Consider the following 9,812-nt stretch of genomic DNA (forward strand, 5'->3'; position numbering starts at 1 on the left):
CACGTGACACCTCACTTAGGGTGCCACGTTATCGTAGACCAAGTCAAAATTGGTCTTGGGGGCCAAAACTGCCACATATGCAAAACTTAGGGGGCGGTTTTGTAATTTTTTTCTTAGGCGGCCAAAATCGCAACTTTGAGAAAGTTAGGGGCTAAAACTGCTATTAAGCCTATAAATTTCACATCATATTCTCTTAATTATTTCAAAAGTAATGATAAAGTTAACTTTGTATTTTGCTTTTATGTGAGTGTGTTTAAACTTGCCTCCATTCTCTCTCATAATCATCTCTCTCTCTCTCTCTCTCTAAACTCCACTTCCCTTCTTTGTTAAAAATGAAAAATATAATCAAGAGAGAGATAGAGAATGATAACATGGAATGAGAGAAAACAGAAAGATAGAATCCAATTTAGCGTATACATATTGTACTGAAGAGAGATAAATGAGTGATGTGTTAGGAAAATAGAGATAGAGACGAAACAATGTGTTGAAGTGATGTATAAAAAAGTGGAGTGTTTAATCATGATCCAATAGTAAGACGATGTATTACCATATCCAAGATCGGTTGGGCCATGTTGTGTCAAATTAAATGAGATAATACTTCAAAATTAGTTTATATATAAGTGGCGGACAATCGAAGGGGGAGTCATGTCCCAATGGTAAAGTTATTGTTATGTAACTGAAAGGTCATGAGTTCAAGTCCTAGAAACAACCTTTTGTGTAATAAATAGAGTAAGACGACGTACAATACACCAAAATGGCGGGACCTCTTCCCAGACCCTACGCATGCGAGAATTTTAGTGCATCGAGCTATAAGTGGTGGACAATCCACATCTTACTAGGGGTAGGCAACGGGCGGGCTCGGGCCCAATAGCTCAACCCAATTGAACTTGCGAGTGAAGACACCAAACCCTATTCTAACCAATCGAAAGACTCAGTTTGACATGTTCGATTTTGAATGGGTTACGAGTTAGCGGGTCGGGTAATACAAGTTTTTCTCAAACAAGAAATGCAGAAGTTGAAAAAAAAAAAACTCCCAGACCATGTTTTTGTGTGTTAATAAGGATGAAAGAAACTATAAAACTAAGAAAAGGAAAAAAAAATATGCATTGCTTACCTCATTGACTAAAAAAAACTAAAATTAGAAACAAAATAAGAAGAAATAAAAAAAGTGAGATCAAATTTGGGAAGGGGAAGAAATTGATTTGAATGGCGGTGATGATGGAATATGTAATAGAACTATATTGTGTAGTTTTCATGCTATAAGATATGAGTGAAAGACGAATTAAATGAAAGATTTGTAAGAAGTGGGGGGAAGGAAAGATTGAAAGAGGAGAGAAGATGAGGACATTGAAAAATGTGACGGAACGTGAGGAGGCAAACTGAGTGAATAAACGAGGACAACTTTTGGTGTACCCTAAAAAGCAAAACTACTGCAATCTTTTATTATATGCAGGTGGGTTTGGTTACCCGCGGTTCACAACTCTCTACCTGAACCTGCCCGAAACAACCTAGTCCAAACTTGAATTTAAACCCGATGGCCCATTGCCCTTTGCACCCGTCTGTTTCACTCAATTTCTTCTTCTTTTTTTTCCAGGTCGATCGTGTCTCAGGTTTTGTCCAGCCCTACATCTTACAAGTTAATTTTGCGAGGGTTGAGTTAAGAGTTAAGTCTAACCTAAACTATATATATATATATATATATATATATATATATATATATATATATATTGTGTGTGTGCAAACCGGGCATCCCCAACACGCAACTGTGAAGACTAATTAATCCGGTTTTGTGAAAATTAAACGAAAGGAAAAATTCTCTTATGGCGGCCTCGTTCACAAGGAGGATTAGCCGTAACACGCGCTTTGCACACGATATTGTGCTGGGTTGGTTTACCGTATCACGACCTACCAACATCGTAAATCATATCTATGCAACAACCGACACAAAAATATCAATTAAATATTATTTGAAGCATTTCATCAAACGCGTGTAACACAAAATAAGCACACAATTTCCATAGTGTTATTTCAATTCTTAAACTACCAAATTGAATCAATACTTAATTTAAGCCACATTCATATTAAAAACAACCGTCTAATTGATCAACAATTACCCAAATAAATAACAATTTTTTATTTTTTTAAGGGAAAATAACTAAGAATATTTAAAATTCTCATTCATATTAACCAATTTCAAAAACTCTTAACATATAAAATGCAATTGGACATGTAGGTTTTAAGATTTCAATTACTCGCTCTTTCTCTTTGTATGAGCTTGATTTGTTGCTTGAGTTTGACGAATTTTGATTTGTTTATTCATATGTGATTTTAAATCTATTTGTTAAATATTTTTTTTTAACAAAGACTGTAATTAATTAATTCTAAAACCCTAAAATGTTGGCGTCGCACTGCTGAACCCAGTTGAGGTTTTCCTCATTTCATTCACCTCTTCTCTTTCGGATAGAATTTTTCAAAGAATTCATCAATGGCTTATAGACGCTGCCTCTTACAAAGAGGGAAAAACCTCATAGATCGAAGATGCAACCCTTCTTTCACCTATATTCTCCATAGCGACGACGAAGGAAAACAACGCGACCAGCCAGATTCAGCAGGAAGAATCAGTAATAGCTTTACCCAAACAAGGTCCTTTGGATTTGGTAACTCTCTTAATGGATCAATGGGTTTTTCCCCATCTTCTCCATTCGCTGCTGGATATTATAATAATTTCTGTAGAAATATGTCCACGACGCCGGATCAGGGTTTCGATAAGATCACCGAATTGACTACTGATGTAGCTCATGTTCTCTCCGACACGGCCGTCGATGCTATATCTTCTCAGGCTGCTCCCGTTGTTAGTGAAGTTGCCATTGCTGCTGCTGATTCTTTTTTGCCTGTTCAAGTCTTGCAGTATGCCATCGATGCTGTTCATACCTACACCGGCCTTAACTGGTCAGTCACTCATTTATCACTTCGTGTTTGTGTCAGTGTCATGTCCGGTGTCTTCTCAGTGCTTTTTACCTTATTGCTCCTTTGTAGCAGGTGGTCGGCCATTGTTGTAACAACACTCTTAATTCGAATCGCAACTGTCCCACTCTTAATAAATCAACTCAAGACTACTTCTAAGCTTACTGTATGTTCTTATGCTTACTGTATGTTCTTATGCTGCTTTACTTTCATATCTCTTTCTCCTTTTCATACCTGTTTCTTACTTTCATGCCTGTTGCATTGCAGATCATGAGGCCTCGCTTGGAAGAGTTAAAGGCAGAGATGGATGGGAAGGTAAATTGAATGCTTTGCTATTATATTGTTATGTATGTAAGTTAAGAAGCATGAGCCTTATATCATTGAAGTTTTAGTATGGATATTCTATCTCGATTTTTAGTATGTAAGATGGGCGATGTTGCACGGGATAGAGTGTTGGGCGGTCAAAAACCAACAAGAAAATAAGAAATTAAGCGTAGCTGAGATGATATGTTGTGTTGGATGTGTGGTAGGACTAGGCGAGATAGAATTAGAAATGACAATATTAGATGGAGAGAGAGTTGGGGTATCACCTATAGTAGAAAAGATGGTAGAAACTAGATTAGGTTGTTTGGGCATGTAGAGAGAAGACATGTGGACGATGTAGTAAGGATAATAGATCATATGGAGGGGAGGCAAATCACTAGTGCCTGGAGAAGACTTAGAAAAACTATTAGAGAAACTGTCAAGAAGGATCTTGAGGCCAATGAGTTGGAGAAAGACACGGTTTTTGATAGAACACTATGACGTCGTTTGATTCATGTAGCCGACCCCACTTAATAGGATAAGGCTTGTTTATTGTTGTTTTTAGTTCACCAGTGAAGTGTCTTACCTGATGATCAATGTAGTTGGTAAAATGTATAGGGATCAGTTCTGAAGATCTGAAGGTCGCATGTTCGTTCCATTTTCTAAAGATTAGAAGGCTTTAGCTTGAGGGAGTTTTAGCATATACTATAAAGTATATCAAAAAATCGTTGATATTATTTTAGAGTATCTTCGTTTATCTTTTATGATCATTTTCTAATCTCGTCTATTCGAGTATTTTAAATTATCTCCTAGGTAGGATTAGTTTATATTACTGTTTATTATTTTCGTATTTATTTAGGATTAGGAGTCATATATCCATATAATTAGGAATCAGTGTTTAATATGTTGAATCAGTTCAATATCCAGTTATTATAAATAACCTGAAGCTCTTATTATATACATCCTCCTTTTTATCTAAAACTAACAACTTCGACACAAACCATCAAAAATATTTTTCATTTTAAATAAGTGATTTTTCGATGAAATAATCTCTAACAAATTGGTTCTTTGACATATTGGAGAAACATATTTAAGTTTTTTATTTTGTTACATGCATGTTATATGTTATTATATAAAAGACAATTTCTCTGATCACAATAAGATCCATTTTTCAGACATTTGATCCCCAGGCTGTTGCTGAAGGTCAGGAGAAGATGAAACAGCTATTCAAAGAGTAAGCCATTTCATTGTTTATTTAATGCACAACTGCTAATAGTCAAGTTCAATCTCCAAGTTTAGTGTAATTACTGCATTCAGTGATACAATGTATCACCGGAGTAATCTTTGTGGTGACTTGAGATGGCCATAACTTAAATCATAACATTCAATGTTCATTGTCACTACTTTTTTTTGAAACGGCCAATCAATGTTAGTAATTAGTTCTTATGTTAATATTTTTTCTTTTATTGGGTTTGAACCTGGGTCCTCCAACTCCTTTAACCCTTAGCTCAAACTAGTTGAACTACTCAACCTCCACCCCTCTCCTGTTCAGCGTCACTACTATTTTGCCACATTTTGATTCTGCTGTTTTCATTATATTGAAAATGGTGCTTTCTGTAAACAATCAAATGAATTAGATATTTTAATATTTCTTTTGGCTAGATGTGTGATCTATATAGTTGATTGAAGGTTTGTTATGATTAATATATACGAAATATGATGTAATTGATTTGTGGCTCTAAGGAACCTTTATTTAAGTATTAAATCAAATATCATGGGTTTTTGTTTCACTATATTTCCTTTTCTTTTGCTGGTTTCATTAATGCAGATATGGCGTGACTCCTTTTTCGCCATTGAAGGGACTCCTTATTCAAGGTCCTGTCTTCATTAGTTTTTTTCTTGCGGTAAGCTAACCTTGCCTTGATATTCCCCCTACCTGTAGGAGTCTGAGGAGCCTTTAAATTGTTTCTACTGATTCACAATTTTATTTTATTTTCTTTGGTGGTAGATAACAAACATGGCTGAAAAAATGCCATCGTTCAAGCATGGTGGAGCTTTCTGGTTTACTGATCTCACAACTCCAGATGCCTTATACGTTTTTCCAGTTTTGACTGCATTGTCATTCTTAGTAGTAGTAGAGGTGAGCACTTCATTTTCTGAAAACCTTTTTTTCTCTACTATCTTTCTAGTTTGTCCTTCCGAGTTCTCGTCTGAAAGTTTGTGTGGTCGTACATTAAATTTTTGAATTTTATCTAGTATTTGCCAATATCAGCCACTTCATATGACAAGAGAACAGTTTAAAATTGAGATGACAAGAGTGGTCTTATAATATCTGTTATATTTGGATTTCCCATTAAGATCAATTGGTTTTATATTGTTTTTCAGTTTAATATGCAAGAAGGAATGGAGGGAAATCCTATGGGTGACACCATGAAAAAATTCTCGAGGGTTCTTGCTTTTCTTTCAGTTCCTTTCACCATGAGTTTTCCAAAGGTAAACTTCCCTAACCGGGCCTTCTTTTTGTCTTGAAAGGACATGTTACGATGGTAAGCTCTTTGAGGCTATGTGATTTGACTAGCAACTTTGTAGGTATAACGACATCCATAAAATAAAAATCAGCGCTGTGTTGTGTATATTTAACACATGGAAACTAGATTAGGCATGTAAAGCTGAAAATATTGTATGTTTTTACCTCTACTGACCTAGCAGTATCAGGGTGATATCATAATTAAGCGGGGTCTGTGTATGAAACTGGAGAAAATTTAAAGAATAAAACACAATCACAAGGGTTGTCTAGGATTCAAGAGACCTAGTTCTCTCCCATCCTATGAAGCACAGACACAGACATGGACACCTGACACCGATAAAATTTTGAGAAAATGACATAATTTAATGTAATCACAAGTGTTGGTGTCAGACACGACACGTATCGGACATCGGGACACACCTTAAATCAGAAGTGTCAGCTCCCATCAATTCCATTTCCATAAGTTTACACTTCCCTAATTGCTTCCACTTAACTCAATTGCCCCATACTTCACTCCTTCCTTTCCTAAAGTTCAATCTTAGGTCTTTGGTCATCTGACATGTATGTTATAGGCTTAATTGCAGTTTTGGTCCCCCTATTTTCACCATTTTGTAGAATTGGTCCCCCTGTTTTAAAACTCGACAGTTTTGGTCCCTCCATCATATTTTTGAACTATAAAAATGTGATGTGATAAATTTTAAATGTCGTGGAATATGATATGAAGATGAATAAAGATCAATGTCGATGAAATTGTAACAAAATTCCCTTGAAAACTTCATTTAAAACATATCATAAAGGGCAACCCGGTGCACTAAAGCTCCCGCATACGCAGGGTCCGGGAAGGGGTCCCACCATTTTTGGTGCGTTGTACGCAGCCCTACCCTGTTTTTTACACACGAGGCTGTTTTCAGGACTTGAACTCGTGACCTTTCAGTCACATGACAACAACTTTACCAGTATTTGACAACAAAATTCCCTTGAAAACTTCATTTAAAACATATCATATCACAATATTTTAGACAAAATATTTTATAGAGGGACCAAAATTGTCGAATTTTAAAATAGGGGGACCAATTTCGCAAAATGATGAAAATAAGGGGACCAAAACTGCAATTAAGCCTATTTAATATTTAAAAAAAACTTAAAGAACATCATGATTAATGATCATATAATAGTTCGTTCACACAATCATTTTGTAGTGTGTGTAGTTTAAAAAAGAAAAGTAAGCCCCCCCTCCTAAACATACTTACGTATTTGCTTTAGATTATTGATTATCCATTTTCATTACACAAAAAAATCAAATTGACATGTAAAGGATTTAATGGTGTTTGGTTAATTAAGAAAAGGAGTGCTTGCCGATTTTATTCTAACCACTGCTGCTTTTATCTGTCATTCTATGTGGTTTGAACTTGTGTTTATGTATAATTTTGCAGGCGCTATTTTGTTACTGGCTTACATCGAATTTGTTTTCATTTACATATGGAATGGGTAAGGAACTTCAAAATTTTCATTTGTAATATCACATTGTCATTATTTGTCATTTTGAAATTTTGATTTGTTTTCAGAAAATGCATATTGCCTAGGGCATTGATTCTGCCATTCATTATTGCTTTGAGTATATGTTAGATTGTATAATGCAAGTAATTGGAGAATCCATTGCTCCTGCATCTTGTTATTCTTGTCAAGTGTTCACTTGTATATGCATGCCGATCCAGATCTTTCTGAGACGAACTTGCATTCAAACTTACAGTCTTGCACTCCTAGTTTTAAACATATAAATGAAATTCAGTGCACCTCACAATTATTAACTTCATGTTTGACTGCTGTTACTAAGTAATCACCCCCTATATTGGAAATGCGATTGTTTTATAAGCTCTGCCAAGATTGCATAGTTGCAATCAGTATTTTATCCTATTCAAAAACATAATATCCATCTCTTTTGGTAAATTACTTATTCTCAACCATGGGACTTATTAGAGCACTTCTGCCTACTCCTTGAGTCAATACTTATGGATATTTATCTCTTTAGTATAATATTTTGTTTGGAAGATATTCTATTAGTCATGTAGTAATGTGGCCTAAATATTGTTGATGGTTAGGGGACTAAAGTTTTGTGTATAAAAAAGGATTATACTTCTTCAAAGATAAGTGTTGTCATTTGTTGTGTCACAGAAATTCAACCTATATTTAGTCCTGCAATCATAGATAATTACATCAAAATTGTCCATATGTTCATCCTTTGAGGTTGAGGAATTCAATGTCTTTTTTGATCGAGAAACTTTGGGGATGTCAATTTTTTTGGATGGCCGAATTGATGTCACGTTCTGTGGACAATTAAGATATAATTTCCCTTGTACTGAGCTCTCCAAGGGTGCTAGGAAATACCGGAATGAAATGAAATCAATTGTTAATTAGTGAAACCTAAATTGAAGATGTGTTTCATGTCTAAGTTTCTTATAATTTATTTTATGCATTAAATGGACGTGGGTTTCTATTTTAAACTGTTTAGTACTCCCTTTGTTTGAACTTATGTCACTTTGACAACTATATGCAAATTAAGAAATGTAAATTTTGTATGAGAAATTATGAGTAACTTTACAAAATTATCTTTCATTAATGGTATGGGAAATAATTACTAGAATTGGAAAAGGAGAGGAATTTTTTTGGTTACAAAAAGGAGAGTAATTAATAGTAAGGGGTATAATAAAAAAACATTAATGTTTATTGGTATTGTGAAATGACATGTAAAAAGGGATAACTTTTTTTTGGTAGAATAACATAATTTGGGATGGTGGGATTACAAAACATGAATGAACTCTTGTATTTTGATTTTCTTGATTTTTTCTGATCCTTGTATGCTCTTTTATTTCCAATTTTGCAGTGCTTAAAGTTCCTGGTGTAAAGAAAACTTTGGGTGTTCCTGATTTACCTCCTCCAGACCCCACCAGATCTCCGCCAGCTCCCTTCTCTATACTTGAAGAAATAAAAAAAGCTGCGTCAGCCGCGAAGGCTGCATCAGCCGCGAATGCTGCATCAGCTGCAAATGGTCAAACATCATTGCCTGTTGAATCATCAAAACAACCAACTAAGAAAATATCTTCTTCCTCTTCTTCTTCTGCTGCTGTTATTAGTCAAAGGCTTAAAAGCTTAGAGAAACAAGTAAAAGGAAGAAAGAAAAACAAGAAGTGATTAAGTTTTTACTAGTTCCTTAATTATGCCATTTAACATGTGTAGCAAATATGCTTAGATTTTTGTCGTATTGTTATTATCCTTGGATGGAGTGGAAATTAGGGGTTTCATTAAGATAGGGAGGAGAAAATAATTTTTTTTCCAAAGGCTTATGATCGATTTTGCTGAGGAAGCTAAAGCTTTTGGTCAACCATGGTTTACATTTATTTATTTTTATTTATGGTATATATGGACGAAATACATGAAGGATTTAAAACCCTTGGATACAGCATAATAATTTATTTGGTATGCCCAACATTATAATGATATAGATTTCTTATCCTCTTGTTGTTATTATCCCAATTACTCTCGCAAAGTTTCCCCACTATACGTACTCATTTCTTTATCTTTACTTATTATGGCATTTTGATCTTTTAAAAAATGAAGTACATGACAGAACAACTCAAGTTGTACAATGTCTGATTTGTGACAAATCGGTTATGTCTTATGTTGTTCTGTCCAGGACATCCTGTTTAGCACATCAAACGCACTCTATGTAAACTCATGAAATTTGGTACCACAAATTGTTTTGGTAAAATTTGGTGAAATGTACATTACTTTCTAAGATTTTTTTGAAGAGAACTGATGTTGAATTCAATTTTTGGCAAGAATATCAAGAAAGTGTGAATTACATATCTGGTCATTATTATAAACAAAACAATCATTTTTATGCTCATCGAGTAACTGATGTATCTGGTCTATAGACCAAATGCATCATTAATTCAATAAATTTAGAATTAATTTTTTAATTATAATCGTGATCGAAAGGTATAAACGAGACTAAATTTGT

The 9,812-nt window shown here is 34.6% G+C and overlaps 1 protein-coding gene across 1 annotated transcript; it reads left to right on the plus strand.

Annotated features, from left to right (window-relative positions):
- Positions 1-2,268: 2,268 nt before the first annotated feature.
- LOC25493789 (mitochondrial inner membrane protein OXA1) lies at positions 2,269-9,302 on the plus strand. Its single transcript, XM_013602399.2, has 9 exons — positions 2,269-2,949; positions 3,040-3,130; positions 3,232-3,279; positions 4,443-4,501; positions 5,096-5,171; positions 5,276-5,407; positions 5,653-5,760; positions 7,228-7,282; positions 8,676-9,302. The coding sequence occupies exons 1-9, from the start codon at positions 2,486-2,488 to the stop codon at positions 8,981-8,983; spliced, it is 1,341 nt and encodes a 446-aa protein (XP_013457853.1). The 5' UTR covers positions 2,269-2,485; the 3' UTR covers positions 8,984-9,302.
- The last annotated feature ends 510 nt before the right edge of the window (positions 9,303-9,812 follow it).

The sequence above is a fragment of the Medicago truncatula genome, chromosome 4 (assembly GCF_003473485.1).
Source record: "Medicago truncatula cultivar Jemalong A17 chromosome 4, MtrunA17r5.0-ANR, whole genome shotgun sequence".
Classification (NCBI taxonomy): Eukaryota; Viridiplantae; Streptophyta; class Magnoliopsida; order Fabales; family Fabaceae; genus Medicago; species Medicago truncatula.

Coding starts and splice junctions, on each gene's coding strand:
- LOC25493789 (XM_013602399.2), top strand. CDS start 2,486: ATGGCTTATAGACGCTGCCTCTTACAAAGAGGGAAAAACCTCATAGAT. Junction 3,131..3,231: donor AGACTACTTCTAAGCTTACT/GTATGTTCTTAT, acceptor GTTGCATTGCAG/ATCATGAGGCCTCGCTTGGA. Junction 3,280..4,442: donor AGGCAGAGATGGATGGGAAG/GTAAATTGAATG, acceptor TCCATTTTTCAG/ACATTTGATCCCCAGGCTGT.